The 16,717-nt window shown below is 53.6% G+C and overlaps 1 protein-coding gene across 1 annotated transcript in view; it reads right to left on the bottom strand.

The window, feature by feature from the left end:
* Positions 1–15,682, bottom strand: part of MMD2 (monocyte to macrophage differentiation associated 2) — a 49,608-nt gene extending 33,926 nt beyond the window's left edge. The window contains exon 1 of the mRNA XM_069569534.1: positions 15,578–15,682. Within this exon, the coding sequence (XP_069425635.1) occupies positions 15,578–15,624 (47 nt within the window). The 5' untranslated portion in view covers positions 15,625–15,682. The remainder of the gene's footprint in view (positions 1–15,577) is intronic.
* Positions 15,683–16,717: the final 1,035 nt, after the last annotated feature.

Raw genomic sequence — 16,717 nt, 5'->3', positions numbered from 1 at the left:
CCCCTGCACGTCTGTCAGCTCAGGTCTGCAGGCACAGGGCACTGAGCTGAGACCTGCTGGTGCTGAAAGGACAGCTCCCCGGGGCGCCCAGCCCTGCAGCAAGCACCCCATCCCTGCGGAGCCAGTCCAGCGTTTCACGCACACACACCTTCCCCCCCACCCCCCGTATGCAGGTGTACATACATTTCCTCCAAACAGTCCCACGAGAGTTAATTTCAACGCACCCTGCACCTCACATCCTTGTCTGGCCAGTCACCCCTTGAAATCCCATCACATAGTCATCCATCTGTTGTCCGTTTCTCACACCAGGACGTGAGCTCCAGGAGGTCAGGGAGCTTGTCTTGGTCAGCCCTGTGTCCCTCGAAACCCCGCCACGTGCGGTGATTATTGCTGAATTTATGAACAAATGAAACACGGATGCAGCTGTGTGGTGCAGCTGTGTGTCCACGTCAAGGGCAGGGAACGTGTTCCTGGTTGTCCTCTCCGTGGTCCACCAACACACGTGGCACAGACCCACCCTCTCGCCCCTCCGTCTCCTGCCCCACCCCCACCTAAAGACTTCAACCCCAGCAGTAATTATTAAAGTCGGGGGGACTTTCCTGGCGGTCCAGTGATTAAGACTCTGCACTTCTAATGCAGGGGGCACGGGTTCGATCCCTGGTTGGAGAACAAAGATCCCACACGCTGCACAGATGATTGATAGATAAAAAAACAGCCGCAGAATCCCCAGGGCTCCTGCCTCCTGGGTGGTGATACCTGCTCATATGGCAGAGACTCAGGGGCATCCCAACAACCCCAATCCAGATGCCCTCACGCCCCTGATGACTCCTTCAGCTGGACTTTCTGGGAGGAAGGGAAACTTCACCATCGGGTGGAAGAAAGGAGCCCAAGGGCAGAGCCCCCACCCAGGCCTGAGGATCACAGCTTTGCAGTTCAGGTCCCCTGAAAAGCAGGACCTGAGGGTGCAGGGACCTGGTCCCAAGACGAGTCACTCCTGGAGTGACCCTAAGGACTCTGCTTCATTCAGGGTTACTCACTGTCCAGTCTGCGGCCAGAGGGACACACCCCACCCGCTGATACGTGTATGCGCCGGGCCCACACCTCAGGCAGTGATGGAGGACCTGAATCCCGGGGAAGCTGAGTGACCCGCCCAACAGCCCCCAGTTGGGGAGTGATGGGACCAAGACGGACGACACACCACGAGAGCACTCGCTGCATGCCGAACGCGGGCCAAGCACGGGCCAAGGTCGGCATTTAGTCTTCCAAATGTCTCACAATGGGGCCCAATTATTTTGTCCATTTTACAGATGAGGACACTGATGTTCAGAGACTCAATCGACCCTGTGAGATTAGTGCTACTATTATTCCCCATCTCTCAGAAGAGGAAACCAAGGCACACAGAGGCCAGGTAAACATGCCCAAGATCACAGCCATTCACTGGAGGGGCTCCCCGAGGCACACACCAGAGGTCTGACGCCAGAAGCCACCACGGTGAAATCCTACTTCCGTTTCTCAAGCACAGTAAGTCCCAACTTGCAAATTTCCAAAGATGCGAACGTGCCACTACCCAGACATCACTGGGTCTTTCTTTTTTTTCCAAGAAGGTAGACAGAATTTAATCCAGCAAGGAACCAGACCTGTGCCATTAGCGTCAGCGTGCCCCACGTCTCCTACTGCTGGAGACCCTTCAGTTCTACCATCTCTCACCTCCTCTCCCTTCTCCGGTCAGTAACTCTTCTTGCCTGTTGACCCGATGCCCGCCCCTGTATGCCAGCTGTTGTACTGGACTGCTGGACTTTTCAAGGTACTGTTCTATAACATTTAGAATGTTTTCTTTGTGTGTGTGTGTGTGTGTGTGTTTATGTATTATCTGTGTGAAAAAGTATTATAAACCCGCAACAGCACAGTCCTGTGTTAGTTGGGTACCCAGGCTAACTTTGTCGGACTTAGAAACTGGACTCACGAATGCATTCTCGGAACAGACCTCAATCTGCTGGGGACTTGCTGCATTTACTGTGTGCCATTCACTCGCGGGTAAAGAGAGGACACACCGACATTCTCCACCACCCCCAAGCTCGTGGGGAGACAGCCAAGGAAGGAAGTCAAATACAGAACAGGATGGAGGCCGCAAGCAGCAGAGGTGGAGGGCTGAGGCTACGAGAAAGCAGAAACTGTGAGGAGGAGGCGGGGGCACCAACAGAGTCCAGGGTGATGGAGGGAGGCGGTGGGAAAGTGGAGAGCAGGGAAAAGCCCCGGAGAGGGGCCGAGGCCTCTGTGGGCGCCGGGCCTCCAGCTCCAGGCCCCATGGAGCCCTGAACGCACCAAAGTCTGCAACGAGCTCAGATGCTCTGCTGTTTAAGAAGTGACTTCCCTTAGTCAAGGATTCCCTGGTGGCTCAGATGGTAAAGAATCTGCCTGCAATTCCGGAGGCCCAGGTTCGATCCCTGGGTTAGGAAGCTCCTCTGGAGAAGGGAACGGCAACCCACACCAGTATTCTTGTCTGGAGAATTCCACGGACAGAGGGGCCTGTCGGGCTACAGTCCATGGGGTCACAAAGAGCTGGACACGACTGAGCAACTAAGACTTTCACTTTCTTTCATTTTCACTTAGTCACAGCAAACCACTGTCCACGGTGACACTGAGAACTAAGCCAGCACTCCAGGGTCAACTCCAGTGGCCCTTCTGCTCATCTGGCTAGGGGTTCCCAGACCCCCCCCCCCAGGGAGGGGCTGCAGGGGTCTGGGCCTCAGCCAAGAGCTCTGGCAGCTTGGGGATCCTCTGGGCCTCAGCCAGGAGCTCTGGCGGCTTGGGAATCCCTGGAGGGAGGGTTGGCAAAAGCTCAGACTTGAGGTTAGCTGGAGCTGGGGTTAGAGCTGGCCGTCCCTCTGCCTGGCCACCGGGCCAGCCTCCCCGGCACCTCATCTGTAACTCGGGGCCAAGGACACTGGTCTGGCAGGACCTGGGATGGGTAAGAATCAAAGCACACAGTACTGGAAGCAGAGCCTGGAACGTGCAAAACACTTGGGAAATGGTGCAGGTCCTTACTGTGGTGGCAATTAACATGGAAAAAAACAGAGGCAGAGAGGCAGTCTGGGACACTGTGAATTAATTTACCCACATCTCGATCCACTTTCTTTTTTTGGCTGTGCTGGGTCTTCGCAGTCGCACAGGCTTTCTCTAGCTGCGGCGAGCGGGGGCATCTTTTGGTTGCGATCCACAGGCTCCTCACCAGGGTGGCTTCCCTCACCTCGTTGCGGAGCCCGGGCTCTAGCGCTCACAGGCTCCGCAGTTGTGGATCCCGTACTCGAGAGCGCAGGCTCAACAGCTGTGATGCACGGGCTTAGCTGCTCTGCGACTGGTGGGATCTTCCCAGACCAGGGAATCCACGCCTCCCACACTGGCAGGTGGATTCTTACCCAGGGAGCCCCCAGGGAAGCCCCCAACCCACACTTCCTCTTGCACCCACCTGGCCACGCCCCTGATCTTCGTCTCTGCTGGTCAAGGGCGCTGGGTTGAGGAACCCGAGGCTCCCTCTGCTCAGTGGGGAGGACGATTTTGAATTCCATGGTCGATTAGTGATGTCTGTCCTGGGCACAAGGGAAGGAGGGCAGTCGGGGCTCTACTGTCCTACTCTAGCAATCCTACCAGGACGTGAGAGCTGAACCACAAAAAAGGCTGAAAAAAAAGTGAAGTCGCTCAGTCGTGTCTGACTCTCTGCGACCCGTGGACTGTAGCCCACCAAATTCCTCCGTCCATGGGATTCTCCAGGCAAGAATACTGGAGTGGATTGCCATTTCCTTCTCCAGGGGATCTTCCCGACCCAGGGATTGAACCCAGGTCTCCCACACTGCAGGCAGATGCTTTAACCTCTGCGCCACCAGGGAAGCCCATAAAAAAGGCTGAGTGCCAAAGAATTGATGCTTTTGAACTGTGATGTTGGAGAAGACTCTTGAGAGTCCCTCCTACTGCAAGGAGATCAAATGAGTCAATCCTAAAGGAAATCAACCCATTCATTGGAAAGACTGATGTTGAAGCTGAAAGTCCAATACTTTGGCCACCTGATGCAAAGAGCCGACTCACTGGAAAAGACCCTGATGCTGGAAAAGACTGAAGGCGGGAGAAGAAGGGGACGACAGAGGATGACATGATTGGATGGCATCACTGACTCGATGGACACGAACTTGAGCAAAGTGTGGGAGATGAAGGACATGAAGCCTGGGGGCTGCAGAACATGGGGTTGCAAAGAGTCAGACACGACTCAGAGACTGAGCAGTAACGAGAACCCCGTGAGAGCTGCGCTCAGGCAGCACCACCCTGACACAGGAGGGCCTCTGTCCCTAACCCTGTCCTTTAGATCTGTGCTTCTCCAACTTTCATGCACACCTCATCACTGAAGGACCCTATGACAGTGAAGAGTCTGATTCCACAGGCCTGCAGCGGGTTTCTGACGAGTGCTATCGGACGCCAAGGCAATGGATCTCGGAGTGTGCTGCAGGCCAGGGTTAGGGGGGCCCTGCTCACACAAACACAGGCTGCTCTGTTAACGAGACGTCGAGCACCTTGGTCACAGGGGAGCCGGCGCTCGTGGTCAGCAGTGTGAGCTCTGACCCTGGACATCCGCTTTGTGAACAATACTGGCAGGCCCCAGACAAGTCCGTAGTCACATCTCCTGTCCTGTGTCCTTTGAGCAACACATGGGTACAGATCCATACAATGGAGTGTCATTCAGTCTTAAAAAGGTAGATATACAATGAGACACCACCTCACACCAGTCAGAACTGCTACCATAAGAATCTGCAAATGACAGGGACTTCACTGGTGGTCCAGTGGCTAAGACTCCGAGCTCCCAATGCAGGGGGCCCGGGTTTGATCCCTGGTGAGGGAGCTAGGTCCCACATGCTACAACTAAGACCCAGCACAGCTAAATAAAATAAACATTTCTGAAACGGCAAACTTTACATTATGCATATTTTACCACAATTACAAAAAACGATTACATCCAAATGCCGTGGAGCTTTGTGGATGACGCCACGTGTGGCACTGGGAACAAGGAGGATGTGAGCAACAAAAAGATCTGGGTAAGAGAAAGACAAACTCCAGTCGGCCCTCCCCACCAGAGGTTACACATCTCAGGGATCCACCAACCGCAGGTGGAAACCACTAGCGACCGGCAGCTGGCTCAATCTACAGATGCGGAGCACAAGGATACAGAGGCGCATCCGCTCCACAGACTCTGGGAGTCAAGGGAGTCCTGGAACTAACCCCCCACCCAGCGGGGTACCGAGGGAGGATCTTGATTCATCCTCGAAAGCCTTCCTCTCAAGGCAACAATCTCCAGCATCCAGTTTGTCTCTCTTCCCGTTTCGGTTCCAGGTTTCAAAGACACTCGTGAATTGCCCTGGAATTCCCAGTAGGTGCGCGTGGCAGCTGAAGGACACATGAAATGCTAATACATTTGTGTCACTCCTGAACTTCTACACGTGCAGGACTAGAGGCATCTTGCATAAGACAGAAGTCCTGTTCTTTCTTTAATGGAAGTATAGTTGATTTAGAACGTTGTGCCAATCTCTGCTGTACAGCAAAGTGATTTGGTTTTACATATATTAATATACACATTATTTTTTAATATTCCTTTCTGGACTTCCCTGGTGAGCCAGTGGTTAAGAATCCACCTGCCAAGGCAGGGGACAGGTTCGATCCCGGTCTGTGAAGCTTGCTTCCCCGTGCCATGGGGCAGCTGAGCCCGTGGGCCACAACTCCTGAGCCTGAGCTCCAGAGCCCGTGAGAAGCCCCCTCGAACTGCAACTAGAGAGGAGCCCCTGCTTGTCACAAATACAGACAGCCCACATGCAGCAATGAAGACTCAGCACTGCCAAAACATACAGATAAAATATTCTTTTCCATGATGGTTTAGGGGCTTCCCTGTGGCTCAGCTGGCAAAGAATCCGCCTGCAGTGCAGGAGACCCCGGTTCGATCCCTGGGTTGGGAAGATCCCCTGGAGAAGGGAAAGACTACCCACTCCAGTATTCTGGCCTGGAGACTTCCATGGACTGTACAGTCCGTGGGGTCACAAAGAGTCGGACACAACTGAGCAACTTTCACTCACATTCACAGGATGGTTTATCCCTGGACCCTGGACAGTTCCTCTGCTACACAACAGGACCGTTTCATCCATTCTCTGTATGACAGTTGGCGTCCACCAACCCCAAATTCTCAGTCTGCTCCTCTCCTTCCTCCTCCCCTTGGCAACCATAAGCCTGATCCCCACCTAGACCTTATGTTGGCAATGAGCTGGACGTTGGACTTGAGGCGTGAGCAATTTCATTTCCATAAGATGGGTTTCAATTACATTTTCCAAAAACTCAAATAAAATATCTCAGCTTTAACTTAAATACTGCTTGACGTTAAAATGTTATACTCACCCATCTTAATTGAATTTTGCCTTTTCAATTTAATAGGAATTTTTGAATACTTTAGAATTAAGAGTCACATAAATGGTTTCAGTTTCTGACATTTGCTTTAATTTACATTTGTGGAGTCTTTTAATTACATTTTTCACTTGAACCTTTTAGGCCAGTGCTCTCCCAGAGGAATTTCTGCAGTGATGGAAATGTTAAATGTCTGTGTTCTCCTGTAGAGCGGCTGCTGGCCCCCTGTGACAATGGAGCAAACGTTTGAAATGTGGCTGGAACTAGCTTGTTCGTTTTGTTTTACCTTAATGAATTTAGATGTACTTTTTGGTTTTGGCCACAGAGTACGTCGGGTCTTAGTTCGACCTGGTGCCCCACACACTGGGAGCGTGGAGTTTTAACCAATGGACGGCCAGGGAAGTCCCAAAATTTACTTTTAAATAAGCCACATGTGGCTAGGCCTACTGCCCTGAACAGAGCACCTTTAGATTACCACTGTTACTAAAACCCAAAAACAAGTGAAAATCTTGACTATAAAAACGATTCTGCTGTGACAGTCAATAAAAATAAATCATATGACATCCATAATAAACTGCGTCTGTCTTCATTACTCATCCAAGCGAGGCTGCCCAGCAACGAATGCCGAAGACGTGTGTAAAAGTTAACAACGTTCAGCTGTCTTTCTACGTATTTTCTTGGCCATGCCCCATGGGATCTTAGTTCCCAGACCAAGGATCAAACCTGTGCTCCCTTCACTGGGAGCATGGAGCCTTAGCCCCTGGGCCACCAGGGAAGTCCCACCTTAAGCTGTCTTTGAAACCATCCAGTCTTCAATCATTTGAAGGCCGCCGTTTTACAGTGTTCAGTTCTGTCTCTATAGAAGCACAGCTGTCGAAAGGACAGAACCCATTTTGTCGAGCAGCTTGTCAGCTTGACTTTTAACTTGAGATTATCCAGACGCAGAGCAAGCGGGCTTCACGGGGACACCGCTTCGGCCCCACAGCGCTTGGGGCGGGCCCGTCAGTGAATGAATGAAGGAGGCCGATGATGGTGTGTTCCGGGAGCCCTGCCAGGCCCGGCCAGGGTGTGGGCAGTGGGGAGGACTAATTCCCTGCATCCGGCAGGGAGCAGATGATCCTATAACATGCCGCGTGTGAGACTCTCACCCTGCAGCCGCTGGCGATGGTGACTGCTGTCAGCCCCCAGGTCTGCACAGGAGGCAGAAGGGCAGAGCAGAGGCCAGGCGAACCCAGGTGCGAATCCTACCGACTGCGCTACGACCCCCGGGCAAAGCAGGCAGGAATGAAAACTGCGGCCACTCCCAGGACGGCCAAGGGTCAGAGGAGATGATGTACAGAAACCGAGGGTCGGGACTTCCCTGGTGCTCCCAATGCAGGGGGCCTGGGTTCGACCCCTGGTCAGGGAACTAGATTCCACTTGCCGCAACAAGGAGTTAAGGAGTTCGCATGCTGCAACTGAAAAGGTGCTGCTTACCGCAACTAAGGTCAAAGATCTTGAGAGCCGCAACTAAAACCTGGGGCAGGACTTCCCCGGTGGTCCGGTGGATAAGAGTCAGCCTGCCAGTGCAGGGGATCCGGGTTCTATCTCTGGGCTGGAAAGATTTCACATGCACTGCAGCTACTAGGCCCTCAGGCCACAACGGCTGAAGTCCTCGAGCCTAGAGCCCGTGCTCCGCAGCAAGAGAAGCCCCTGCTCAACGCAACCAAGAAAGCCCGCTCGCAGCAGTTAAGACCCAGTGCAGTTGAAAATAAAGAAATACATTTTAAAAAATAAACTTGGTGCAGCCAAGTAAATAATTTTTAAGTATGGGTCACCTCCCTCTACTCCATGAAGCCCTGTCCCCAGGTTAGTCCAGCAAGACAGACACAACCATGAACCTCACCTCCCCACCCACCCTTTCTCCATCCACCCAGCCACCTGCTGAAGTCAGAGAAAGCTTCGCCAAGATGGAAGGGTTTCTCTGACAGCCCCTGGATCTTCAGAAACTTGCTTTGTACAAACTGCCTCCAAGCTTCTCTGGAAAGAGACACCCCGGATCAGAGTCACCATGACAAACAGCCATGCTCCGAAGCACCACCTGTAGGCCAGGTACCTCGCCAGCTGCTTCACATACCTCATCTTAATCGCCTTAAGGACCGCCAAGGTTTAGGGAAACTGTGACCTCCAGAATTCGGAGTCCCAGCTGAAGCAGGACAAAGCAGCTTTGAAGGGACTTCAGGCAGCAAGACAGGACTAAACCTACAGACGGCCTCCCAGGGCCAGCACGAGAGTCACCACCCCCTCCTGTCAACCTCCCTTACAAAGGGGAAAGCGGGGCTCAGGGAAAAGCCCCCTGCCCGTGAGAAGGAGCAGAGAGGAGGGCAGGGTCACAGCACCAGCCCCTGGCTCCTCCTCCTTCCCCAGGAAGCTGCCGTGGAAGGAGTGAGAACCCATCTCGGAGCTTAGGAGCAACTCCAAACACCACGGCAGGACCTGCGCTGTGAAGGGGGTGGGGGTCCCCAGCCTGGTCACTGTTGTCTTGGCAGCCGGCGATCCTCACATGGACCTGGTGACCAGGGCAACACCCTGAATGGACAAAGGATGGAGCGTGCGCTGCAGAGACGCTCCCGCAGCGTGACTGCCCAGAAGCGGAACCCAGAAAACAACCTGCGTGTCCAACAGAGGGAAAAAGTGAAATAAAACAGGGTGTGATGGCGAGCTGGGACACACGCAAAAGCCCACGTCGAACTGCGGCTGCACGCAGTTAGGAAAGAGGAAAGAGAAGGGAGTATAGCAAGTCAATTTTTACCAATCAGGAGCACTAGCTGCAGGGTATCCACAGGAGAAAAAGACTAGAGGAAAAATCAACACATTTAAAAGCGACGATCTCGGGACCATGGGATTGAGGGTCTGCTGCTTTTTCATACCTACTTCCCAGGATTAAAAAACTTTTCTCCAAGGAGCATGAGCTACCTCTATAACCACATTGCTATTTTATAATGACCCTACCCCCCCCCCCCCCGGTTAAGGTCACACTGCATTAAGCCAAAGAGGACACTGGTGTCTGCACAGCTTGATTCAATCATCTAAAGTCACACAGCCAGGATCCACGCAACAGATCTTGACTGGTCACTACTCAGGTGCCAGGTGTTGTTCTGGGCACAGACAGACAGATGGGACTTCACTCCCCAGTCTCCCTGCAGTGAGGTGTGGCCTCATGGGGCTCGCCCAGGAAATGTTGAGACCTTGTTGCCTTCCAGGACACATAGAACCAAATTTATTCTTATTCTCAAGACCCTGGACTTCCCTGGTGGTCCAACAATTAAGAATCCACCTGCCAATGCAGGGGTCACAGGTTCGAACCCTAGTCTGGGAAGATCTCACCAGCTGTGGAGCAACTAAGCCGACGCACCACAATTGCTGAGCCCTAGAACCCGTGCCCTACAAGGGAAGCCATCACGATGAGAGGCCCACACACAACCAGAGAGAAGTCCCGACTTGGCAATGAAGACCAGCGCAGCCAAAAATAAATCAAAATATGTTTCAAAGAATTACAAACACCCAGAAGCACCCTGTGTACCTTTCCTTCCCTCCCTTAGAGGTGACCACTAACCTGACCTTGTAATCACCACTTTCTCAGTTTCTGCATACCTTTCTCTGCATTCCTAAACCACACAGCTGGTGTGCAGGGCTTCGCGTGTTACACGATTGGAGTCGTGCTTTCTTCCGTGTTTTGCTATCGTTCAACACATCCGTGCGTTCTAGCCATACACTCTTTGCAAGTGGAGTTCGTTTTCATTGCAGGATTACTATTCCACTATATAAGGACACCCTGTTCAATCAGTGTGGACCTCTGGGCTGCCTCCAGGTCTTGCTTATCATGAACAATGCTGCTGAGAAGTTTCTGGGCCATCATCCCCTGGTACACACGCGTGCAGAGTTTCTCTGGGGCAGACACCCAGACAAGAATGGCTGCGCCCAGGTTCACATGATAATTTCTGTTTTCCAAAGCAATTATAATAGTTTTGTCAGACTTCCAACATACTGAATACAAGCACGGCATCCCGAGGACTCTTACTTTGCATTTCCTTGCTCTAACACAAGTGAGCAGTTTTTCACATGCTTGCTGCTCATCTGTGTTCTCCCTTCCAGAAATGACTCTTTTCCCATTTTGTACTGGGTTGTCTTTTCCTTATTGCAGTTCTTTATAGATTCTGGATATTAAACTTTTTCGGTCATGCTGTGTGCCTTGTGGGATTTTAGCTCCCCAAACAGGAATTGAACCCAGGCCACAACAGTGAAAGCGTATAGTCTTACCCACTGGCGGTGGTGGTGGTTTTAGTCACTAACACGTGTTTGACTCTTTTGCGAGCCCGTGGACAGTGGCCCGCCAGGTTCCTCTGTCCACGGACTTTCCCAGGCAAGGATATTGGAGTGTGTTGTCATTTCTTTCTCCAGGGGATCTTTCTGACCTACGATCAAACCCAAGTCTCCTGCGTCTCCTGCACTGGAGCCACCAGGGGAAGCCCCTGAACCACTGGACCACCATGGAATTCCAGATTCTGGGTATGAATTACTTGTTGGTTAAACATGCTGCTAATAAGTCCTCCAAGTTTGTGGCTTGTCTTCTCTTGTTTTCTTGGCATTTTTTTATTTTTGGCAAATAAACATGTAAAATTTTCTACTGTAGTTGAGTTTATCAACCTTTTATAGTTTGGACATCTCTGTGCTTCAGAAATCTCTACCTAGCATGAGGGCCAAAAGATACTGTTTTAAGTTTTCAAAAGGTTCTCAATTAAAAAAAAATTCACTTGTAAATGTTTTTTCATGCTTAAAGGCAAATGCATTCAGTTCCCTTCCATGCAGAACATACAGTATCTTACATGCTTGTTCTTTCTTTTGCAAATCAAGTTTGGGACAACCTTTGAGGGCCCACTCATCCTCCACAGAGGGCCACCTCGTACCATGTTCTGGTCAGTGTCTTCCGAAGGAGAGAAAGGAATATTCTTGCTGACCTACAGATTAGTCCAAGTGAAGTGTGCTAGAAAAGGTAATGGCTACTGTCTGTCCAGTTGTGGTCAAGCTCACAGTAGGGTAGTTATCCAGGTGAACCAACAGATGCCTACAGAAGCCATTCAGATACACCATAGCAGGTAGGGAGCCACAGGGGAAGGGGAGAGACGTGCTGGTCTAGGGTGAAGTCACGAGACTGCTGGCTCAAAAAAACAGGAAAAATGGAAGTGCAGATAGCCTCCAAAAAATCCACCAGCTGCTAGAAGATTTTTCTTCACAAACGACAGCAGCTCCTCTGCTTTGCTGCTGGCCTGCAGCTTCCCTGGCGGCTCGGTCAGTAAGTCCACCCACAACACAGGAGACCCAGGTTCGATCCCTGGGTCGGGAAGATACCCCGGCAATGGAAATGGCAACCACTCCGGCATTCTTGCCTGGAAAATTCCATGGACAGAGGAGCCTGGTGGGCTACAGTCTATGGGGCCACACAGCTAAGTGTTCAGTCGCTCAGTCGTGTCCGACCCTTTGCGACCCCATGCGCAGCACACCAGGCTTCCCTGTCCTTCACCAAATGACATCAATTAACAGCTGGGATGCCACACTCTACATTTTTGGCTGAAGGTTCAGATTCCTGCCTAAACAGCATTTGCCACCATGGCTGCTTTTTAGCAAGTTCTGCAAGGTCCAGGGACTCAACATTTTCCTCACAGTTCCCTTGACCGGCTGCCGCCATTCCGTCGAGCTCATCTCGCCATGACACCTGCCTCGACTCCGAGAAGGAAGGCGCGAGGTGGAGCGCAGGCGCGAGCTGGGTTGCGGCACGTAGGGTAGATGTGTCCATTCCCACTGCGAGACCGAAAGGACCAGGCAGGGCTGGGGCGTCCACTCCTCTTCCGCCTGCACCCAAGTCCACCTGGAAAATCCCCTGGACGGAGGAGCCTGGTGGGCTGCAGTCCCTGGTGTTGCAAAGAGTCAGACACGACTGAGCAACTTCACTTTCACTTTTCACTTTCATGCATTGGAGAAGGAAATGGCAACCCACTCCAGTGTTCTTGCCTGGAGAATCCCAGGGACGGGGGAGCCTGGTGGGCTGCCGTCTCTGGGGTCGCACAGAGTCGGACACGACTGAAGCGACTCAGCAGCATTAGCATATCATCACTGCAGCAGGAAAACTTTTGTTTTTGGCATGTGGGATCTAGTCCCTGACCAGCAATGGAACCTCCGTCCCCTGCATTGGGAGTGCAGAGTCTCAGCTCGGGTCACCAGGGAAGTCCTCCACTTGTTAATCTGTAAGCCATCTACGAATGCTTTTTCTGTAAGGTGTGAGGTAGGGCTCCAGTTTTCCTGCTTCCATCTGATTAACTGTCTCAGTACCATTGACTCACTAAACCATCCCTGCCTGATCAGCAATGCCGCCTCTGTCAAAAGCCAAATGCCCTTATACGCACAAATCTCTTTCTGGGTTCTCTATTCTGTTGCATTGGCCAATTCGCCGAGCTCTGCGCCCTGTCTTTAATTCCTATAGCTCTGCAATAAGTGTGTTCCTGGATGTAGATAAGTCATTCAAGGACTTGAGGTTAGAACCTTAAAGATCAAGTGGTCCAATCAGCCACCGAGAAACAGAGGCTCAGAGAGGGAAAGCATCTTTTGCAATGTCATACAGCATTTAACTAAAAGCACCGTTAAGAACTGGATGTTTGTATTCCCGCCTCCAAAAAAAATTCACATGTTGAAATCCAACCCCCCATGTGATGGCATTTGGAAGTAGAACCCTTGAGACGTGATTAGATCACGAGGGTGGAGCCTTCATGAATGGAATTAGTGCCGTTATCTGAAGAGGCCAAAGAGCTGGCCCGGTGTCTTTCTAACATACGAAGAGATCAGTAGTCTGAAACTTGGAAGAGGGCCTTCACCAGACCCAGACCATGCTGGCACCATGACCTCAGACCTCCAGCCTGTAGAACTGTGAGGAATAATTTTCTGCTGTTTATAAGGCACCCAGTCGATGGTACTTTATTATGGCAGCCTGAATGGATTAACATCCATATCTCACCCTGGAGGATGGTCTTTTCTTGTTCAATATGGCAGTCACTGACCGCCTGTGTGTGGTTACTGAGCACTTGAATAATTTGTTTATATTGATTACATATTGAATGTCCTTTGGATAGAGTTAACGAAAGTATATTCTAATAATTAACTTCACCTGTTTCTTTTTACCTTTTTATGACACTGAGTTGGGACATAAGCCACACATTAAATTGAATGCCCACTAGGAAATTTAAAACTTCCTCTACGACTTGTACGGTATCTCTACTGGAGAGAACTCACCTATAGTACTGAATCCACTCCATCACAAAGCCTCGATTACGGCCCTAATACGTGGACTGGACAGTAAAAAGGGCCGCACCAGGAGGAAAAGAACAGAAACAATCGATGCACTCCGTCTCCTCACTGGGCTCATTACCCGGAGAAGAGTCATCAGTCGCAGCATGAAAGGGCTCACGGTCCAGCCCTCAGCCCAGCTGGAGCTCTATTCCAGTAAGGGAGCGGGCAGCACCAGTGCCTAAATCTAGCCATCATTTACACCAACCCCCCCGTCTTACAGATTAACCAGCAGAGGTCCAGAGGGGTTGAGACACCTACCCAAGATCACACAGCGGGTATGGGACAGAGCTCCTTCCCCCAGAGTCTGCATGTGTAGCCTCCAGTCCTGGGCATTCCCCTTCCCTTTGAGTGAACACTCCACCAACTTAGATCTCACACAAGCACACCGGACCCTTGAGAAAAGCCTAAGAAAGTCCGAGTGTCCACACCGGAGGAGACCTCACAGATCTGTGCAGCCAGCCCCTCCCACCTTCGTCCCAAGAGAAACTTCACAGGAATTCCCACTGGTATCCCCTTCCCAGGGGGACTCCCCAACTTTGTGAGGGAGACACAACACGTCTCCCTCCAGGGGAAACAGAGATGAGACCGCGGGGGAAAGGACCCACTCTCCCTGCCCCCAGCCCTGCTCAGGCCGGCCTCTGGGGCCAAGCTGTGCTCCCTCTGACGGGAACTTGCAGAGACGTCGTGGGACCAGGGCCCTCAACGACTGCTGGGAGACAGGGAGCCGTGCTGTGCCACAGCAAAAAAGACGCCCACCCAGCTCAACTCACCGCCTGCCCCCTCCACCCCTGTAGGCAGGAGGCGTGGGGGGAGGGCAGGGGCAGGGCAGGGCAAGTGTCCTCTCCCACATCAGGCTCCCCCCAGGGCAGGAGGCAGAAGCCAGGGCTGCACGCCCAGAGTGGCCTGTCCTCCCCGAGACCTCTGCGGGCCAAGGGCCAACCCTAGAAAAGGGTTTTCATCCAGCTTGCAGGCAAGCCCATGCTCCCAAAATCTTAGAGCCATTTAATATTCCCTCCCCTCCCCCAGCCCCTTAATTGGGAATCTGAGCCACAGGACCTTGGCTTCCACTCAGCAATCTGAAATCACCACTTTAGAAGAGGAAACCAAGGCTCAGGAGGGACCACGGATTTCATATTATGAAAAGGCCAAGACGCACAGGTCCTGGCCCTGAGCCTCAGTTTACCCACCCTAAAAGAACACTTACCCATTCGTCCTGCTTGCTGTGAGGGCGGTCAGGGGTGGTGAGAGGACAGGGCCAGTCAGGGGGAACAGGGGTGGTCAAGGAGGACAGGGTGATGGGGGGACAGGGGTGGCTGGGGGGATGGGGCGGTGCGAGGACAGCGTGGTCAGGGGGGACAGGGGAGGTGCTAGCCAACGCCTTTTATCATTAACAAAAGCTCCAGGTAGCGACTGAGCCCGTACAAAGTGCTTTCAAGGGATCGTCTCACTTAACCATCGCGAGGGGGGGCCCCAGGGGTGCGGGCGCTCGTTATCCCCGCCTTGCAGAACTGAAAATCAAGGTTCCGAGAGGTGAAGCGACTGGCCCCAGGGCACCCCGCTAAGTGTGTCTGAGGCGCTGGGAACCCGCGCGCCTCCCGGGTCCAGGGCGCAGAGCTCACAAAGACCGCGACGTCTCGCGTCCGGGTTCTTCCGGCCCAGGGACAGGGTCCACTGGTCACCCCGAATTCTCTGGGAGTCGTGGGGGGGGGCCGCGCTGGCCGTGCGAGTAGCCCGACCCGCGCCCCCGCGCCCGCGCGCCCCCGCCACTCACCTCGCGTACTTGGTTTTCTGAAAATCCAGGAGCCGCGGGGCGAACATCGCGGCGGTTCCATCGGCCTCCAGCCGGGGGCTCCGACCGCGGCAACTCGGAGAGGCCGCGGGGCGGGAGCAGCAGGGCGGCGGGCGGGGGGCGGGGGCGGCCGGGGGCGGCCGGGGGCGCGCGGAGCCGAGCTGGAGCTGAGCCGGGAGCCGCCGACGCCAAATCCGAGCAGATGGTGGCGGGCGGGGCGGGGGGGCTCCGGGCCAATCGCCTGAGTCCCCGCGGCCCCGGCCCCCTCCCCGCGCGGGGCGGACCCCTCCCGGCCTTGCTAGGGGGCGGGGGCCCTGGAGGAGGGGTGGGGGCCCCGGGGGGAGCTTCCGAATGCAGCCCCTTCCCCCTCACTCCCCGGGCCCCCTCCTCCCGCAGTTCTTCCAGCCAGAAGACGGCCTGTTAGACGGAGCCACGCTGCCCTCGCCTTACTGTTCCCCACCCTGCGCCCTCCACCCCGCCGGGGCTGGGCTGCAAGGCGTGGGGAGCCTGCAGGCGAGGCTGCTCTGCAGCCCCTCGCGTGCCCGGCCCCAGAGGGTACTTGTAGCTCGCGAACCCCCACCGCCTTGACGCCCCTTCGAAGCTCGACGGCCCCAAGGGGATGGCCGCAGACTCTGGGGAACCCCCCCCAGCTCCCAGAGGCTATGATTCTGGGGACCCTCGTGATCCCTAGATAGGGGCGCAAGCGTCTGGACATTTGGTCGCCAGATTCCAGATACCCAGGATCTGCCCACCTCCACCCTAAGTCTGTACAAGATGCAGCTTTCTCCTTTAGGGGGCTTGGCTTGGGTGATGGGCTCCGTGAAACTACCTACTGGAAGAGGCAACACCCTGAGGGGCTGCTGGAGGGCAGGCCAGCCTCCGACAAGGAAGGACAAGTCCTCAAATAGAAGGACAGGCCATCCCTTCGCAGCCACACAGCTCTCCCTCCTCCCCTCCCTTCCCAAGCCCCAGCTCCTCGCTACTTTTTATAACCAGCTTTATTTGAGATCTTACTACACAGTCAGAGAATAATCCCACCCACGTCCTCTGCCCCAAGGTAGCTGCAACAAGAAGGAGAAAGACAAAGGGACTCCATCAAATTCATTTCTGGGTTCCAGACGC

This window comes from Ovis canadensis, chromosome 24 (assembly GCF_042477335.2).
Source record: "Ovis canadensis isolate MfBH-ARS-UI-01 breed Bighorn chromosome 24, ARS-UI_OviCan_v2, whole genome shotgun sequence".
Lineage (NCBI taxonomy): Eukaryota > Metazoa > Chordata > Mammalia > Artiodactyla > Bovidae > Ovis > Ovis canadensis.
This window is presented reverse-complemented; position numbering and strand designations above follow the sequence as displayed.